This window comes from Plasmodium falciparum, assembly GCF_000002765.6.
Source record: "Plasmodium falciparum 3D7 genome assembly, chromosome: 4".
Lineage (NCBI taxonomy): Eukaryota > Apicomplexa > Aconoidasida > Haemosporida > Plasmodiidae > Plasmodium > Plasmodium falciparum.
In genome coordinates this window covers 74469-96647 of record NC_004318.2, presented here as the reverse complement: position 1 = coordinate 96647, position 22179 = coordinate 74469, and the positions used below count along the sequence as shown (strand labels likewise).

The following is a 22179-nucleotide window of genomic DNA, read 5'->3' as shown; positions in this document are numbered from 1 at the left end:
ATATATTATATGATAAAAATAAATATTAAATATAAACACAAAAATAATTTATTAAAAAAAAATATATATATATGTATTTTTTTTTTTTTTTTTTTTTTTGTCAACTATTTTAGAGGTATAATTATGGACAACAAATTTGTAAAAATTTTTTTCTCCAATATATTTATCATGTAATGATACCGAATTATTTTCTTTAATATTTTGAAATATATATATATATATATATATATATATATATATATATGTAATTTTTTTTTTTTTTTTTTTTTTTTAAATATTTAATTAAGATATTACATAAATAGGGTTGAAAAATATATATGTATTTTTTTTTTTTTTTATAAGTAAGAATAATATGATTTTAAAAATATAATTTCATAAATTAATATAAATCAAAGTGTTATTTAAGTGGGTATATTTATATATATATATATATATATATATTTATTTATTTATTTATTTATTAAATTTCTGAAGAAATATTGTACAATAAATGATATAGTAGAAAAAATATATTACATTAAATTGTAAATATTTTATTCAAGAAATTTTATAAGATAATTATAATTACATAATATAAATTTATAGAAAAAGAATATAATTTTAATTTAAAATATTTTTTTGTATTCCTATTAAATTAATTTGATATATACATAAATGATATTGTATTTTAATATAAAGTAAAATATAAAATATTATATTGTTTTAATTTTTTTTTTTGTTTTTTTAATATAACAAAGATGTTTACTTATTTAAGTGTTTATATGTTAACATATATATATATATATATATATATATATATATTATGTTGTAATTATTATATAAAAATGATTCCAAAGTTGTGAAAATAATAAAGATATGTGGTTCTTATATTATATGTTATATGTATTTATATATTTTGTATAATAAATATAAATTAAGAATATATATATTTTTCTAATTTTATATAAAATAAAAGATATGATGACACATAAGACATATATATATATATATATAATTAGTGGATAGTATCGATAAAAAAAAATTCGAAATTAAAAATTGGATATGTCCATAGAATTATTCATTTATAAAAAATATCTTTTTGTTATTTATTTTGTACAATTTTACAAATAGAATATTAATAAAGCAACAGGAATATTTTATATGACATAATTTATGTGTTAAAATTATAAAATATATGAAAAAATACATACACATATATATATATATATATATATATATAAATTTTATTTATTATTTTTCCAATATATATAATACTAAATATAATATAATATAATATATTATAATGTATAATATAATTATTAAAAAAAATAATTACAATCATTACTATTATATAATATAAATCTGCAGTTAATATATAAATATATATATATTTTTTTTATGTGTCAGTATAAAAATAATAATAGAAAAAGCTATTAATTTTATTAGTATATTAATATATATTTTTATAATATACAATATAATATCATACATTAAATTATAATATATATTATTCTGGATATACAGATGCTGTGTTTTTTCCTTTTTTTTATTTTTTAAAATTTTTTATTTTTATTTATATATTTATTTATTTATTTTTTTTGTTGTTGTAATTATATTATTATAATATATAAAATAAATAATAATTTTTAAAACATATTTTATATTTATATATATATTAAAAAGTTAAATGAGCATTAATAAAATCATAGATATATTAGGGAGAAATTTATAAAAAAATATTACTATATAAGAAAAACAAAATAGCTAAAAAAAAAAAAAAAAAAAAAAAAAAAAAAAAAAAATTCAATTAAAAATAACGAATTAAATAAATATAAAAATTTAAATTTATATAAAATATAAAAATTTATATTATGATAAATATGAAAATTAATATGAAATATGTTTTTATAAATTGATAGTTATTAAAAAGCATATATATATATATATATATATATATATACTATTGGCATAATGTTTTAAATATTACATCTTACTATGTATAGGGATTAGTTTCTATTTACTATATTGTTGAGTGATTCTATAATATATGTTATAATATATATTTTATAAATATGTAGGAAGATGTTATATTTGCTAGGAACCCTTGGAAACTATTTTAATAAATTTTTTTTTTTATTACATAAAATAATAAAAAAAAAATAGTTAGCTTTTAATATATTATAATGCGTTAAATATTTATATATATAATATGTATATATTATTATATATGTATTTATATATTATTATATATATATATATTTATAGATTATTTTATATATATAATATTTACATATTATTTTATATATATATTTATATATTATTTTATATATATATTTATATATTATTTTTTATATACATTTATATATTATTTTTTATATATATTTATATATATTATTATATATATTTGTAAAAATAAATATAGATTCATTTGTATTACATTGGAATTTTATGAAACATATAGATTTAAAAAATGTATTATATTTTATTATGAGGCCTTTTATTTATTCTTTGTTTTCTTCTTTTTTTTTTTTTTTTTTTTTTTTTTTTTTTTTTTTTTGGGGATTCTTTTTCATTTGTTTGCATTTTGTTGTAAGATAATGGGTATTATAACCATTTGAATTAAAAAAATAAAAAAAAATATTTGTATCATGGAAAGATAATTCTTTTATAATATAATAATAACATTTAGGATTAATGTTATAATTTTTATTTTATTTTTCCCATATTTTTTTTTTTTTTTTTTTTTGGTACATAAAGATAATACAATATAAAATGTAATATTACAATTTTATTTTCATATAATATTGTGAATGAGGAAGTGTATTACATATAAATAAAAATGAAGCTCACAACTTTAAAATGTTATTATGTTTATTTTTATTGAATAAATTATTGTTATTATTATTATTGTTACCATTATTATTATCATGCGTAAGCAATTTATAAATATGATTATAACATACATACATACATATATACATATATATATATATATATATATATATGTAGGAAACATTCATAAGCATATATTAGTATCATTATATATTAGCATATTATATATATATATATTTATTTATTTATATAATATTATATATATTACACTTTTTTTTTTTCTTTTTAGAAGAATTTTCAAAGCAACGGTTACATTTCACCACATACAAGAAGCGTCACAAAAATAACTACATCGAGAACATTAAGCGAATTTGACAAATATAAAAATAATTATGATGATGATCCTGAGATGAAAGAATTAATGAAAAGATTTAATGAGCGAACAGCAGTACGATTGAAAGAATATGATGAACAAAAAAAGAAGAAGCAAAAAATATATAAAGAAAAAAAAGATAAAGATATAAAAGAAATTATTGTAAAAGATAAAATACAAAAACAACTAACAAAACAATTATCAAAGTTAGAAAAAGTAACTGATACGGACGATTTATTTAAAGGTAAAAATGAAAAAAAGGTAGCAACTAAAGGGAAAAAAGGTCGTAAAAAAAATAAGAAAACATTAGGTCAAACATTATCAGAATGGAACATTTTACCTAATATTGATATGTATGAATGGATACCGTTTTCTTCTAAGGAAGCTAAAGTTGATTGTAATATAAAAAATATAAAACAAGCTCTTACTAGAGTTGGTTATATAGGTCCTAATAAATTTGTTACTCTTGGTAGTAAAGATGGAAAAGATGCTATTGATATGGATAACTTATTTAGTTCTATTATGAGTTCTTCTAATGCTTTATATCAAAAATATATAGATAAAGATGATACATCTAATGGTAGTAGTTTTAAAAAACAAAGTGGTTTTCTCTCTTTTGCTCTTTATGCGTTATGGGAGATTTTTGAACATATTGTACTCCCCGTTGTCACTTCTATGTTGTTGAATGGTAACGATTCTGAGAGTCAAGTTTCTGGGGTTGATGGTCATGGACATGAAGTTGCTCATGGTGTTAGTGTACTTTATGAATCCTTTATTGCATTATATACTATAGCATCAATTCTATTAATTCTTTATTACATTTTAAAATATTATAGAAAAATAAGAATGGAAAAAAAAGAGAAATACATGAAAATATTACAAGATTAGATTTGTAGTGATGTCATAATAATTTTTCGTGCATTTTATATATATATATTTTTATTACAAAGATGATATATTTACATATTACATTTATATATCTATATATAATAATATAATATTGTTTTATTATTTTTTTGTTGTATTATTATTTTCTTAATTGTTTTTTTTTTTTTTTTTTTTTTTTTTTTTTATTTTATTTTATGTTTATTGCAAAGATGGAAATCTAAAATGTTACATATATATGTATATATATTATTTTATTATTTATTTTATTTTATAATAATTTGTTTTTTATAATTATATTTAACCTTGTATAATAAATAAATTCTAAATTAATATTATATTTGACATATATAGCACATATATATATATATATATATATATATATATATATATGTAAATATAATTTCTTTTTGTATATATAATTTGTTAGTTAATTTTAATATAATTGCATATAGATTTTTTCCTATATGTACACCTTTGTTTGGTGTTCATAGTTATTGTAGAATTTTATAGGCTATTAAAATTATTCAATGTACAAATTATATATAATAAGAAAAAATATAACAGTAGATATTAAGAGAAAAATAAATAAATAATTAAATAAATAAATACACTTTATTCTTTTTAATTAATATATTTCGTGTATAATATATTTTTATGCTAAAAAAAAAAAAAAATTATTTTTAATAAAATTGTAATAAATTGTAGTACATGTAAGGTTTTATTTTCGTTTTTAAATAAACATAATGTTTAGATATATGGAAAGGTTTTTTATTATAAATAATAAAGAGCATCCTTTAAAATACACAATATAAAAAATAAAATCTATTATATATTAAAATATAAAAGAAAGAAGAAAAAAAGGAAAAAAATATATTTATTGTGTATATAAAATAACTATTCGTTTATATTTTGTATCTCTTTAATTAATATTTTATAATAATAAAAAATAACAATAGTTATATATTTTTATATATTATGAATTTCATTTTTTTTTTTTTTTTTTTTTTTTGTGTGTATGTGTGTTATAGTATATATATTTGTAATATGTAATAATATATAATTAAACATATATTTTTCTTTGTGATTTTAATATATAGTTATAGTCATATATTAATTTACAAAAAATTATGGAGTACATATATAATATACAATTTTTATTTTTTCTTTAAATCATTGATATATATTTTTTAAACATATAACGTATAGGTACAGAATTAATATCAGTTATTTTATTTTAATGAATAAAAAAAAATATATATTTATAAAATGGTTATATTATATAAAAAAAGTTAATATGTATAAATTATAAGAAATTAAAAAATAAAAACTTGATATATAAATTATGCTATAACTAAAATAAAATATATAATATCACGCTATATCAATAACTTACAAGATTATATATATATATATACTTTTCATTATCTCTTTAAATATTGATAAATATATACATATTATTATTTAATTTTTTTTTTTTTTTTTTTTTCCATTTCCATTTATTTATTTTTAACCTTTTATATAAATAAAAAATTATTATATATATATACGTGTAATGTTTTGAGGGAATTTTTAAAATTTATATTCACAAAAACTGAAATTTGAAAAATAAATGTATGTATTGTGAAATCTATATTTTGCCATATTTTTTTGTAGAAAATATATATATATATATATATATATATATACAATTTTGAATATTTTATTTTTATATGAAATTGGTGTTTAAATATATTTTTTTAATTTAAGTAAAAAAAAAATAAAAAAGTAAATAAAAATAATATAAAATGTAACTTTGTATAAGATGTAATATTAAAAAAAAAAAAAAAAAAAAATATTCTGCTTAGAGAAAAAATCAAAAGTTTTATTTACGTTTTATAAAAATAGAATATATTTAATTATTTTTGATTATGTATTGATATATGATCATTAATAAAAAAATAATGAATGGGTAGAATTTTATAATTTGATTGTATATTATATATTTTATATAAAATATGAGTAAAGAATTTTATTATAAAACTTAAAATATAAATATCAAAAGAATAAAAATAATTACAAATTATAGTAATTCTCATTTTGACATGAATTTATTTTTATTTTTTGCTATTAAACAAGATATATAAAAATATTATTATGCAAAATAATTAACTCATATAGGATTATTTTATTATGTGGTTCTCTTTCTTTGTAAAGTATATATATATATATATATATATATATATATATATGTATATATGTTCAAAAGTTCCTTTTTAAATATATAATTGTATATAAAATTAATTTTTTTAAGAAAATATTATTAAAGTAATATTATTTATGTAACACAAATTATTATAAAATATAATTCATATATCATTAACAAGTAAAATTTTTCATATTCTAAAAATTTCATTACTTACATAAATGTTTCTTGCATTCATGTTTCCATGAATTTTTTCTTCTTCTATATAACCATATATATAATATTATAAGTGCAACAGCTACTAGAATTAGTACCAAAGCCGCGATACCATAAGGGTTAAAAGCTGTAGTAGCAGTACCCACAGCAGTTCCGACCCCATCACTAACACCATTAGTAGCTACCAAGACACCACATTTTTGAAGAGCTGCAACAATAGATGCATTATTAAACATATTAGATATAGTGATAGAGGATGCGCATTTACTACAGGTTGCTATACTGGCAGTAACAATTTTGAAGGCATCAACGGCAGCAGCTTTAGCAACTAACAAACCTATCAATGTTATGAATACACTACCAACTGAGCAAGAACATATACCACGGGTACATCTATGTTTTAAGTGTTTTAAATATTTATCTTTTCCTTTTGTAGTTGCTAGTTTTGCATTATTAGTATCGGTACATTAACATGATGATGATTTATCTGATTTTTCATCATCGTTTTGATACATACATGATTTTAACATAATATCATTTTTGTGACCAAACATTTCTTCATATATTTCCAATAATTCTTTTTCTAGCGTTGACATAGGTTCTGCATCATTACCACCTGTTAATTTTGTTTCGCTTTTTTCTACTAGTTCTTTTAATTGTTCATATGGTTCATGAGTTTGTTGATATTTTTTTATTGCTTCCTCGTTCAATTTGTCTATCATTTCCTTAAGTTCTGGGTCATTATGATAATGTGGATTATGGTTTTGTGTTTGTGCTAATAATCGTGATTTTATTGTTGTTCTTTGTGTGTTGTTTTGTATGAGGATTATATTATAATGGTTATTTATATAATTTTCCTAAAAAAAAAAGAAGATTAATAAATATATATTGAAAATGTAATAATTCTTTTATTATATATTTACGGCATAGTAATAATGATGTATTTTTGTACATACATTATGGGGTAATACTAATATATTTATCAGAAAGGTAAATAATAATAATTTAACGTAATATGTGTTCATTTTTAATACAAAAAAATAAATAAATAAATAATATATTATATTTGAAATTGTATTAATTTAATTTGTATCAATGATGTATTTTATTTTCTAATGTATGATTTAAATAATAAATTGATAAACGGAAATTTTCTTATAATTTAATGATATAATAACATTATATTTTCATCATAAGTATAAATTATTTTATTAGAATATTCATGGAATATTTAAAAAAGAAAAATAAATATAAAATAAAATATATATAAATTTTTTCTTGGATTTTATATATTATTATTATTATTATTTTATTTTTATTTTTATTTTTTTTTCTTAAAGTAATTTTTTTTTATATAAATGTAAGAATTATGATAAATTAACATTCAAGTAAATTTTAATAAATATTACATATATATTATAAAATGTTAATAAATAACAATATATTTTCCTGCAAATACACATATAAATGTGTGGATCAATAGTTGTTTTTGGTGTAAACCACATATATAACATAATAGCCCTCATGATTTTTATGAAATAAATATCTTAAATTATATTCTAATATAATTATTATTTTTGAAATAATAACAAAAATTCTTGTAATTAATAAAATATAATAATAATCTTAAAAATAAAATAATAGAATACTTTTTATATGTATTTTAATATGTATATATATTTTTTTAGTTTATTTTATTTTTGTTGCTAAGCATTATTCTATATTATAAAATGCTCTCTATTATATCTATTGTTTTATATTACTTAATTATTATATAATAATTTATAAATAATATATATATATATATATATATATATATATATATATATGAGTAATTAATAGGATATTTAAATGAATTATATATTAGCTAATTATAAAATGTAATATAATAAATTGAAAATATACAATTATTACAAAAATTCAATTTAAATGATTTTCAAAAGATACCACATAGTGACATACCGTATTTTATATGACTGTATATAAATATAAATATTATAATAATTTTGTATTTATAATTTGTATGTTGTAAATATTACATATATAAATTGTATTTATATATAATATCAAATATAATATATCATTTGTACAATATATAAAAAACTAATAGTATGATTATATTATAATAATAGTTTTCTTAAAGATGTACTTATTAAAAATAAACTTATAGTAATTGCTACTATTCTATAATAAAAAAAAAATCATAATAAACGTTTTATAAAAATATATAAATAGAAAAAATAAATTATATATATATATATTTATTTTTAATATATTTGAAGTTATTAATATTTATATTTTGTTTTAAATTTCCTATTATATTAATTATATGTATTAGTATAGTCAAGAAAAAAACAGATATGATATAAATATGATTATTCTAATACAATTATAATGATTATATATAATATTACTATTTTATAATAACACTTATTAGAAGATTAGGTTAATTCATACTTATTATGTTATAATGTGTTGATATAAGAATATATTGTGTTCAAAACATTTTTGTGATTAGTATATTAAAAAAATTATAAATAAATAAATATATATATATATAACATACATTTTTTACTAATTTAATGTTTGAAGGATTTATATTTATAACATATAATATATTAATTAATATATGATGTCATATCAATATATATATATATATATATATATATAACATCAAAGTAGAAATCACACAGGAAAAAAGAATTATGTTTTATATTAATAAAAATTATTTTATTTTTATTTTGTTTTTTATTTTTATTATTTTTTTTTTCTTTTGTTTGCAATTCTCTCTTAGGTTTTTATTTATTTAATTTAATTGTTCTGATGTCGTATTTTTCTTAGTTTATATATATATATATTTTATATTTTGTCCACTTTTTGTATTTATTGTGTTATGTTATTCTTAATAGTATATAAAAAGTACATAATAAGATATGAAATATATAAATTAATACATATATATATATTTTTTTTAATATATATATATATATATATATATATATATATACATATAATATTATAAGTTTTTGTAGGTAATATATTTGTCAAAATAAAAATATTTATTTATATTAATTTTTTTATTATATAAATATGGACTAATTTTTTTTTGTTTGAATAATATGTTTACTACAATTAATTATTATTACTATCATATATATATATATATATATATTTTATATTTTATTATATAACATTTAATATGAGGTATTATAAATAAATAAATATATATATATATATATATATATATATATATATATATGCCATATTCTATTTTCCTAAACAATTACATATACCTACACTTATGTGTTCAGTATTTAATATATATATTTAAAAATATATGATTTATTAAAGAATAAAAGTCTTAAAAAAAATTAATATAATCATTAAAATAATTAATACAATAAATAATGAAAAAAATTGACACATAACAAAATACACTATATGTGTACACTTAATACACATAAAATTATATAGTTACTTATAATGAAAAAAAAGACATAGTACATACAAAGAAAAAGAGTATATGTACCAAACGTCCTAACAACATCTACATAAAAAACACACCATATTTATTCTTCTAATAATTTGATATATTGGAGTTTTTTCTTCATTTTTTTTTTTCGTCTATAACGTAAAATTAAATAAATAATTATAAGTATAACAGCTATAGTCACTACTACTGTAGCAGAAATTACAATAGGATCAGAAAAAATAGTACCAACACTTGTCATCTCTGCAAATTTAACATTTGCAGTTTCGCCAGCTTTAATTGCAGCATTCCCTGCCTGTTCAGAAATAGTTTGTGCAAATTTACCTGCCCCACCTCTCATATTTTGTTTCGCAAAGCAAAAAACAACATTCCCTTCAGGATCTTTTATTTGACACATATTATTTACTTTGTTAACAATACCAACAAGAGACATTCTATGACTATAATTTCCTACATTTATCAAGTTAGTCCAATCAATAAAGGATACATTACCCAAGTTATATATTTTTTTCATTAGTTCTATCGCTTTGGCAACACCTAATTTAGCGGCAGCCGCTTGTGCGGCAGAATATATAACACTTCCACCTATTAATCCCAATTCTGGAACTGCAGTACCTAATACACCTCCACATTTTAAACAAGTTTTTTCCATTTTGTCTGCTAAAGATTTTTCGCAAACGCAAGTGGGTATATCATTGGTAGATATATCTGTTTGTAATGTTGACAACTTTTCTGTTAATTCCTTTTCGATTTTATCTTTTAAAATAATTTTTTGTATATCCTTTTCACATTGTTCTTTAAATTGTTTTCGTTTATCCTGAATCCTTTCGTCATATTCTCGAAATCGTTCAGACGATTGATGATTAAAATTTTCCATTAGTTCTTTCATTTCGGGGTCATTTTCATAGTTAGATGGTGCGTATAATTCGCATTCGCATAATGTTCTATGTGTTTTTGTTAGTTTTGTATTTGATGTATGATATGTGCTGTTGTTATGGTTCCTTTGATTAATTACCTATAATAAATGATATATATATGTATATTATAATTAGCTGTTTATAATTTTATATATTTGTAATAAATATGTATATTTTTTGTTTATATATATGTGTATATTTTGATAATATATAAGTTAAATGGATATAAAGATATAATAAATATATATATGGTATCGTAATAAATATATATATTATAATAATATTTTTGAATATTTTGTTTATTTATCACATAATGTTACCAATATGTTTAATGGTAGAGCAAACAATAATATATTAATATAATGGACTTTCATTTTTTTTTTGTTGTTATATTTATAATAATTTATGATTAAAATTATAACAAAATAATTGATATATATAATACCTTATTTTATTTTGTAAATAAATTAAATATGTTTAACCTAAAATATTATTATAATGTATTTAATATAATTAACAATTAATTGCCATTGTAAAAATATATTTTTGTTTTATATGGAACCATATATGCACTTTTATATATTACAAAAAAAAAAAAAAAAAAAAAAGTGTAAAAAATTTAATATTAAAAAAATTTATCAAAACATTTTACATTTTTTATAATTTTTTTTTTAATTTTTAATGAAATTTAATTTTATGTAACAATAAATTATAATGGTAATTTTTTTTATTTTTTTCATATTTTTTATTAACACGTTACTATATACTAATAATAGAACGTATTTTTGTGTTGTAAATTATTTACAAATGTGTAAAACCATAGTTTTGGAAATTGCATATGACACATATATATATAATAACATTTTAAAACATATATATGAAATACATATGATATAGTTATTCTAATATATATGTTCGTTATATTGCATTTATAAAACAAAATTAACAACAAACATTGTTTGTCGTAATAAATGATATAAAATGTTTCTAAAATAATGATATATATATATATATATTAATAAATCAATTTGGATATATTATGTTATTTGTTTTATTCTAAAATTTGTTGTATGTTATAAAATTCCCTCTAATTTATCTGTATTATTACTAAGTTTAATATTATTATTTTTATAAAAATATTACAAATAACTTAAAACATTCATTTATCATTAAAGTATTAAATTATATAATTATCGCAAAAAATATTAATATTTATTATTATTAAAAGAAAAATTTAACAAAATAAGAAAATATACTTACTATTACATAATATATTCTATTGTTTTATGCTATACAAATATATTATATTCATAAGGTTTATTATTATATATATATTTCTTAAAATAGTAGTTATACTAGTTCACAAACTATCATACATTATTTTTAATATTACATGTAACAAAATAATTAATTACTATATATTTTAATAAATATATTATTATTATATATTAAAGAAATAACACAACCTTATATATACTATGAAAAAACAAGGAATCATTTATTTTTATTTTATACGTAATTAGAAACATTGAAAAAGAAAAATTAAACCAGAAAAAAAAAAAAATTAATAACTAGAACAAAATGAAAAAGCAAGAACGAATCAAAAACAACAAAAACAGAAAACATTAAAATATTGTTATAATAACATAGACTTTTTGATACCATATATTGTTTTTATTTTAGAAAAAAAATATTTGTTAACGATATGTGCAATAATTTACCGATGGATGAATTCCATAAATTAATAGATACATGGATACTATTAAAATTGAATTTTGAAATTCTTGATGGATATTCACGAACAATTATATATCATAATATTATATATTTTATATTTGTGTTATTATGTATTCCTTTATATAACAACTGATATAAAAGAATTTAATAAATATATGTCATATTATGTTCTTAAAAAAAATTGATATAAATATATATATATATATAATGTTTAAAATAAATTAACAAATACATTATTTATTAAAAAATATGTGTTAAAAAAATTATAATAATCAATAAATAATAAATACAATAACTAATAAATAAATAGGATGGTAACAAAATAAATTATATATATAAATGAAATAAATATAAGAAAAATATAATTATTAAAAATAATAATAATAAATATTTTATATTATACTAACTGTAATGTGTACATAAACGTAACCATCAAGAATAACATAATGTAATAATATCTATTCTTCTAATAGTTTTATATATTGTAGTTTTTTCTTCATTTTTTTTTTTCGTCGATAACGTAAAATCAAATATATTATTACCATAATTAAAACTATAATCAATATTACAATAATCGAAGCATATATAGAAGTTGTGGAACTGTCAAATCCAGCTTCTATCAAAGCGTTCTGTTTAGTTATTATTTTAGAAGAAGTTGCAGAACTTACCTCAGTAGCTTTGAAACTAGCAGTGTCTTTAGCTTTTTCAACAAGTTGGGTTACCGCTCCTGTTATAGCATCTTTCTGTTTAACAAATGATTTACCAGGATCTGCAACTATCCTTAATGTTTTACGAACATCGCAAAAAGCCTGATTAACAATTTTCCCTGAAAACGCATCACAGGACGCAGTCATTTGAGTATCAATAGCACTAGCAATCGTTGTGACATCACTATAAGACGTTGAGTTAAAAAAGGATTTCAATGATGTTCCATTTAAATTATCTATATGGAAATATCTTTTTAATGCTCCAATAATTGCGTTCCTACCTGCAGCTTCACCTGCAACAGCACCCTGAGCAGCACCCTCAATCATAGCCGCTTTAGTAGCAGCAGCAATTGCATCAGTTTTCCAGGCATTTAAAGCATATAAAAGACCTCCACCTATTGAACCCACTTCAGGCATTGCCGCACCTAATATACTTCCACATCTCAAACATACTTTTTCCACTTTATCTGCTAACGATTTTTCGCAAATACATGTTGGAATGCCGTCACTTTGTATATCCGTGTGTAGCGCAGAAAATTTTTCGGTTAATTCTTTTTCAATTTTATCTTTTAAAATAATTTTTTGGATTTCCTTATCACATGTATCTTTATATATTTGTCGATTTTCCTGCAACCTTTCATCGTATTCTTGAAACCTCTGTGTTGTACGATCATGAAATTGTTGCATCACCCTTATCATTTCAGCATCGTTGTCATAGTCAGATGGTGCGTATAATTCGCATTCGCATAATGATCTATGTGTTTTTATTGATTTTGTTTTTGATGCATGATATGTGGTGCTGTTATGGTTCCTTTGTTTATGATCCTATAAAAAGAATGTAATATATGTATGTATATTATAATTAGTTGTTTATTATTTTATATATTTGTAATAAATATGTATATTTTGGTTATATATAAGTTATATGGATATAAAGATATAATAACTATATATATTATATCGGAAAAAAAATATATATTATATTAATATTTATTAATATTTTATTCATTTATCACATAATATTACCAATATATATAATGGAAGCGCAAACAACAATATATTAATATAATGGACTTTCATTTTTTATTTGTTATTACATTTATAATAATTTATGATAAAAATTATTACCAAATAATTGATATATATTATACCTTATTTTATGTTATAAATAAATTAAATATGTTTAACCAAAAATTTTAATATGATTTATTTAATATAATTAACGATTATTTCCCCATTATATCAATATATTTTTTTTTCTGGAACCATATTTGCCTTTTTATTTAAAACATTATAAAAAAAAAAAAAAAAAAAAAAAATGTAAAAAAATTAATATTAAAAAAATTTATCAAAACATTTTACATTTTTTATAATTTTTTTTTTAATTTTTAATGAAATTTAATTTTATGTAACAATAAATTACAATGTTAATTTTTTTTTATTTTTTTCATATTTTTTAATAACACGTTACTATATAGTAATAATACAACGTATTTTTGTGTTGTAAACTATTTAGAAATGTGTAAAACCATAGTTTTGGAAATTGCATATGACATATATATATAATAACATTTTAAAAAATATATATGAAATACATATGATATAGTTATTCTAATATATATGTTCGTTATATTGCATTTATAAAAAAGAAAATTAACAACAAACATTGTTTGTCATAATAAATGATATAAAATGTTTCTAAAATAATGATATATATATATATATTAATAAATCAATTTCGATATAATATGTTATTTGTTTTGTTCTAAAATTTGTTGTATGTTATAAAATTCCCTCTAATTTATCTATATTATTACTAAGTTTAATATTATTATTTTTATAAAAATATTACAAATAATTTAAAATGTTCATTTATCATTAAAGTATTAAATTATATAATTATCACAAAAAAATATTAATATTTATTATTATTAAAAAAAGAAAAACAGTTAACAATATAAGAAATTATATATACTATTACATAATACATTATACTCTTTTATGTTATTGAAATATATTATATTCATAACGTGTATTATATATATATATTTCTTAAAATAGTAGTTATACTATTTCACAACTTGTCGTACATTAATTGTATTATTTCAAGTTGAAACAAAATAATTAATTACTATATATTTTAATAAATATATTATTATTATATATTAAAGAAATAACACAACCTTATATATACTATGAAAAAACAAGGAATCATTTATTTTTATTTTATACGTAATTAGAAACATTAAAAAAGAAAAATTAAACCAGAAAAAAAAAAATTAATAACTAGAACAATATGAAAAAGCAAGAACGAACCAAAAATAACAAAAATAGAAAACATTAAAATACTCTTATATTATCATGAAACTTATACGTATATATTTTTTTTTTATTTTAGAAAAAAAATATTTTTTAACATTATATTTAATAAATAGTCAATGGATGAATTTCATTAATAAATAGATACAGTGATTCTATTAAAATACAATTTTGAAATTCTTCATGGATATTCACGAACAATTATATATCATAATATTATATATTTTATATTTGTGTTATTATGTATTCCTTTATATAACAACTGATATAAAGAAATTAATAAATATATGTCATATTATATTCTTAAAAAATTATATAATTATATATAATATTTAAAATAGATTAACATATACATTATTTATTAAAGTAAAGATACTTTTAAAAACAAGGATAATAATCAATAAATAATAAATAAACAGGATGGTAACAAAATAATTATATATATATATGTAATAAATATAAAAAATATATAATTAATAATAGTAAGAATGATATATTAATCTAATGTAATGCATACACACAACTATCCATCAAAAACACCATAAGGTAATCATATCTATACTTCTAATAATTTTATGTATTGCAGTTTTTTCTTCATTTTTTTTTTTCTTCTATAACGTAAAATTAAATATATTATTACCATAATTAAAATTATAACTACTACTGCAACGATAGATGCTATTATAGGAGTATAGTAAGGAGTAGTTGCAGCTTCTATAGCTTCTATGTTCGTTTTTATAGCTGCTGCTGTTTTAGATGCAGCCACCTGAGTCTTTGCAGCTTCAGCAGTAATTTCAGCTTTATGAACAACGTCGGTTATCATCCTTGTTATAGCATCTTTCTGTATAACCATAACTTGACCAGGTTTTGCAACAAGATCTAATTTCGTACGAAGACCGCAAATAGCGTGATTACCAAAGGAATTCAACACACAAGACGTATTCATTTCCGTATCAATAACACTAGCAATAGTTTTGACATCATTATAACGCGTTGTAGTAAAAAAGGATTTCAATGTTGTTCCTTTTAACTTATCTATAGAGAATATTTTTTCAAATATTCTAATAATTGTTTTAACACCCATAGCTTCACCAGCAATTTTACCTGCTGCTGCACCTGCTTGTTTAGCTAATTCCGTAGCCGCTGCAATTTCTGTAGTTTTCCAGGCATTTACAGCAAATGCAGCAATTTCTCCTAATACTCCTGAAGAGGGTACAACAATCCCCCCCAAATTTTGTGCACATCTCAAGCATCCTTTTTCCACTTTATCTGCTAAGGACTTTTCGCAAATACATGTTGGAATGTCGTCACCTTGTATATCCGTGTGTAACGAAGAAAATTTTTCGGTTAATTCTTTTTCAATTTTATCTTTTAAAATAATTTTTTGGATTTCCTTATCACATTTATCTTTACATATTTGTCGTTTTTCTTGCAACCTTTCATCGTATTCTTGAAACCTTTGTGTTGTACAATCATGAAATTGTTGCATCACAGATTTCATTTCAGGATCGTTGTCATAATTGGACATATATAATTCGCACTCGCATAACAATCTGGTAGTTTGTATATGATGTGGTGAGATGGATGGTTTTTTGTGGGTATTTACCTATAAAAAATGGTGACATATATATGTAATGTTTATTTGTAGTTTATGATTTTATATATTTGTAATTAATATGTATATTTAAACTATATATATAAGTCATATAGATATAATAATTATATTTATGAATATTTTATTTATTTATCACATAATGTTACCAATATATTTAATTTTAGAGGAAACAATAATATATTAGTATAATGGATTTTCATTTTTTATTGTGATACGTATATTATTTTATGATAAAAACTATAACTAAAAAAATCACATAAAATATTTTATTTTGTGTTATAAATACATCAAATATGTTTAACATAAAACATTATTATAATACATTTAATAACATAATATACAATTATTTTCCCATTATATAAATATATAATTTTTTTTTTTTTTATAATGGAACCATATTTGCCTTTTTATTTAAAACCTTAAAAAAAAAAAAAAAAATTAAAAATATAATATATCAAAATATATTACATTTTTTATAATTTTGAATTTTAATTTTTAATAAAATTTAATTTTATATCATACGATAAATTACAATTAAAAAGGTTTTTTTAATATTTTTCAAAAATACGTTACGATTTAGTAAGAACTTCTATTTTTTTGTTGTAAAATATATATATATGTGTAAATTAATAGCTGTTGAACGTGTATACCACATATAGTTTACAATTGGGAAGAACATATAAGTGAAATTGATATTGCAACATGTATGTTCACAATATTGCTATTACATAAGAATCATTTTATATCATAACATGTGTTATTAAATGTAAAACGAACAATATATGTATTTTAAAAGTAATTAAAACATATATATTTTAATAAAGTATTTATATATTTTTTTTTATTTAGTTTGTTCTAAATATTGTTGTATGTTATACCTTTCTCTCTAATGTATCTAAAATTATATACATATAAATATATATGTATATTTTTAAAATTATATTCTATTAAAAAAATATATATTTATATATAATATTAAAAATAAATTTTAAAAAAGAGAAAGTATTAATATAATAAAATACTATTGTACAGTTTTATGTAGTGTTGTACTTTATACAAATATATTCTATTCATAATATAGAAATTATTGTAATGTTTTTATAATATATATGTATTATATTAAATATTAAAATGGTAGATATATTATTTTGGAATTTATTGATATAATAAATGTAGGATTACTAGTTGTAACAATATATCTATATATATTTAAATAAAAAAGAATTATGTTAATTATTATTATTATATATATATTGAAAAGAAATATACGACTTTATATAATATAATAAATACGATAAAAAAAAAGTATATTTCTGTTATGTTCAATTACTAATATATATATATATATATATATATATATATTATATTTGCATATTTTTTCTAAAATGGTAGTTATTTCCTATAATAATAATAGTATGTATAATTTAAAATAAAAAAAAAAAATAATAAAATAAAAAGCACAACACAACATATCAAATATATAATGTAAAAAATATATTATAAATAATGACAGAAAGAAATTATATTGGTTCATATGAGAACAGATCCTTCTGTAACATTATATATAATAAACAACACATCTTTACATTTTGTGAATTAATAATTGTGTTAACACATCCTAATTTCAATTTTATTTATAGATAGTATGGGATAATTACATATATGTATATTATTGATTATTAATGTAATAATATATTATGATTAGATATAGTTCTATAACAATTATAAAGAAGTATATATATATATATATATATATACATATATACTCTATGTTCTAATTTAAATATTTGTTTTTATTATTATAATAATAAATATTCATCGCCTTAATATATAAACTATTGTTCGTCCAATTAATTTATACATTTATCTAAATTTTACATATACATAATAATAATGGTAATGACAAATACTTAAGTATATAAAAATTCCATATTATACCAATGATAAATGGTGCCATATATTTAGAGTTAACTTATTTTAAAATATAATCATTTTATTTTTATCTTTTAATGTGTTCTCATAAATTATAGAATATATATATGTATATTATTAAAAAAACAAAATAACAATTTTAACGAAACATAAATATCGAAATGCCTGTCTATTACCTATTGAATATATATTTTACAAAAATATAAAAAAATTTATATCACAATTAAAAATAATTTATAATTGCATTGAAATCTTTTATATAGTCATGACAATATAAAACTATAGAGATGCATGCTTTGTTAACATGGTGGTAGCACCATTCATATTATACATGTTTATTGATATGATATAGTTAATTATTAATCTATATATATGTATAGTAAAATGTATCAAATAATAAGACAATAAAATAATATAATTGGCTTATTTTATATATCTAAATGAAAATTCGTTTGCAAATTTTATATGAAGTTAAAACTGTGATAATAAAACGATGATAAGTATTATGATAATGGTTATTATAATTATAGCAATTATATTACCTTATAATTCATAATATACAACTACTTATTAACAATACGTCAATTTTATAAAACGTGAATAAATAAAACAGGAAGGTATAAATAATACTAACCATAAAAGATATAAATGGATGTTTCTAAAATATTTTTTGTTATATTTTTTTATGATTTTATCGTAATATATATATATATATATATATAATAACGCACATATATATATATATATATATATATATATATATATGTATTATGTAAATAAAAATTATATAAAATATGTAAAACGAAATTCATAGCATAATAATAGTTATTTAGTTGTGATGGTTATTAGATACACTTTAATTTTTATTTAAAATATAACTTATTTCTATGAAATAATATATAATAATCATATTAATATTTGTAGTATCAATTTTTGTACATAACACATATGTATATTATCTATATATTTTTTGTATTTTATTTGAATACATAAATTATTATATATTAATACGACATTCATTTTACTTTTTATATTAATTATATTTTTTTTTTTTCTTCAGAGTATAATCATATATGGTAAAAGTGAAAAAAAGGATGAAGGAATTTATCATATTATATAAAAGATTATTTACTTATAAATATCAATGTTATCATCATTTTAGGGGGTAAAAAATGTATATGTTGAAATATTAAATAATCTACATTGTATACATCAATGCATGATATTGGAGTGGCACTATCATCTACAGACATTGAACATACTCTTAATTTTTATAAATTAGATAAAGATGGAAAATCAATTGATGAAATGAAAAATTATATTTATGTTTTTATAAAGTATTATGATACATTTAAAAATGATTTATTTAATGAACATAAGACAATATTTACAGAAAGGATAAAAAATACACAAAGATTAGATATGTAAATTAAATTTATATGAATGTCAATTATATTGTTATATGGGAAAATATATATATATGTATAGTATTACTCTATTTTATAAAAACTTAATATAACGTATATTTATTAAATGCTTTATATTAGTTCGTATATAAAGTAATAACTAATAACACAAAAAATATAAAATATATTATAAAATATAATTATTCGTGAGTATTCTTCAACAATTTCAAAATTAAATTTTAATAGTATTAATGTATCTATTAATTTATGGAATTCATTCATCGGTTATTTATTACACATATTGCTAAAAAGTGTTTTTTTTTAAAATAAAAAAAAAACATATACCTATAAGATTCATGCTATTGTAGCAATATTTTAATGTTTTCTATTTTCGTTGTTCTTTTTTTGTTCTTGCTTACTTATTTTGTTCTAGTTATTAATTTTTTTTTTTTTTTTTTTTTGTACTAATACGTACTATCATCATCATTATAGTTAACAATTTTATTTTTAGAAATATTAAGAATTTTTTTTTTAAAATTATAAATTATGTATAAATTAAAAATAAATAACTCGGTTTTTTTTTTTGGTAAGATGTATAACATTGTGTTACTTATTTAATATATAATAATAATATAATTATTAAAATATATAGTAATTAATAATTTTGTTGCAACATGTAATAATACAATTAATGCATGATAAATTGTAATATACTATGATTATTTTAAGAAATATATATATATATATATATATATATATATATATAATAATTAAAAATAGAATATATTTGTATAAGATAAAACACTACATAAAACAATACAATATATTGTGTAATTGTATATATAATTTCTCATTTCATTAATTGTTTTTTTTTTTTTTTTTTTTGAATTTTCTTTTCTAATAATAATAAATATTAAAAACATTTTTTTTGTAATAATTATATAATTAAATAATTTAATAATTAATATTTTTTTAAAATAAGTTCAAATATTTTTATAAAAATAATAATATTAACCTTTGCAACTACGTAGATAAATTAGAGAGAAAGTTATAACATGCAACAATTTTTAGAAGAACAAAAAAAAATAATAACAAAACCTAAAAGAAATACAATTACTATTAGTTTGAAAAATATTTATTTCTTTTATTATGATACAAAATGTTTATTTTAAATTGTTTTATAAAATTGAAATAATACCAATTTTATATTGTAATATATATTCATATATGTTGTAATAAGTTCTTATATACTTATTGTATACCTTTAAAAATTAATTCTCTACACATTTTTATTTTATTTACATCTAAAAACTATTTATTTGTAACTATAGTTTTATTTATTATATACATATATATTAAAATAAAATTAATATTATAATTTATCGTATGATATAAAATTAGGTTTTGTTAGAAATTAAGATGGGAATTTATAAAAAATATGGAAATATTTTACTATATTATTTATTTTTTTCTTCCTATTTATTATTTTTTTATTTTTTTTTTTTGTTGTGAATAAATGGGAAAAATATGGTTGCAGTAAAAAAAATATATTTTTATATAATGGGAAAATAATTGTGTATTATAGC

At 17.5% G+C, this 22179-nt stretch overlaps 5 protein-coding genes and 1 pseudogene across 6 annotated transcripts, besides 1 other annotated feature; 2 read left to right on the top strand and 4 right to left on the bottom strand.

Moving 5' to 3' along the window:
* Positions 1 to 2838: 2838 nt before the first annotated feature.
* Positions 2839 to 4072, top strand: PF3D7_0401600.1 (rifin; the record flags this gene model as incomplete). 2 transcript variants are annotated; one of them, XM_024473326.1, is made up of 2 exons in its annotated part: positions 2839 to 2910; positions 3104 to 4072. In XM_024473326.1, the coding sequence occupies 2 exons, from the start codon at positions 2839 to 2841 to the stop codon at positions 4070 to 4072; spliced, it is 1041 nt and encodes a 346-aa protein (XP_024328993.1). The 2 variants fall into 2 exon arrangements, with proteins under 2 accessions (XP_024328993.1, XP_001351330.1); XM_001351294.1 differs by having other exon boundaries at positions 3101 to 4072.
* A 2391-nt stretch (positions 4073 to 6463) lies between these two features.
* Positions 6464 to 7495, bottom strand: PF3D7_0401500 (annotated as a pseudogene).
* Positions 6464 to 7495: a sequence feature (stevor, pseudogene).
* A 2544-nt stretch (positions 7496 to 10039) lies between these two features.
* PF3D7_0401400 (rifin) lies at positions 10040 to 11251 on the bottom strand (the record flags this gene model as incomplete). Its single annotated transcript, XM_001351293.1, has 2 exons — positions 10040 to 10975; positions 11198 to 11251. 2 exons carry the CDS (start codon positions 11249 to 11251, stop codon positions 10040 to 10042), a joined length of 990 nt encoding a protein of 329 aa, XP_001351329.1.
* Positions 11252 to 13072: 1821 nt separating this feature from the next.
* On the bottom strand, positions 13073 to 14401 carry PF3D7_0401300 (rifin; the record flags this gene model as incomplete). The annotated part of the gene is made up of 2 exons (XM_001351292.1): positions 13073 to 14146; positions 14348 to 14401. 2 exons carry the CDS (start codon positions 14399 to 14401, stop codon positions 13073 to 13075), a joined length of 1128 nt encoding a protein of 375 aa, XP_001351328.1.
* A 1795-nt stretch (positions 14402 to 16196) lies between these two features.
* Positions 16197 to 17455, bottom strand: PF3D7_0401200 (rifin; the record flags this gene model as incomplete). Its single annotated transcript, XM_001351291.1, has 2 exons — positions 16197 to 17246; positions 17402 to 17455. The coding sequence occupies 2 exons, from the start codon at positions 17453 to 17455 to the stop codon at positions 16197 to 16199; spliced, it is 1104 nt and encodes a 367-aa protein (XP_001351327.1).
* Positions 17456 to 20402: 2947 nt separating this feature from the next.
* PF3D7_0401100 (Plasmodium exported protein, unknown function, fragment) lies at positions 20403 to 20615 on the top strand (the record flags this gene model as incomplete). The annotated part of the gene is made up of 1 exon (XM_024473324.1): positions 20403 to 20615. The coding sequence occupies one exon, from the start codon at positions 20403 to 20405 to the stop codon at positions 20613 to 20615; it is 213 nt and encodes a 70-aa protein (XP_024328992.1).
* Positions 20616 to 22179: the final 1564 nt, after the last annotated feature.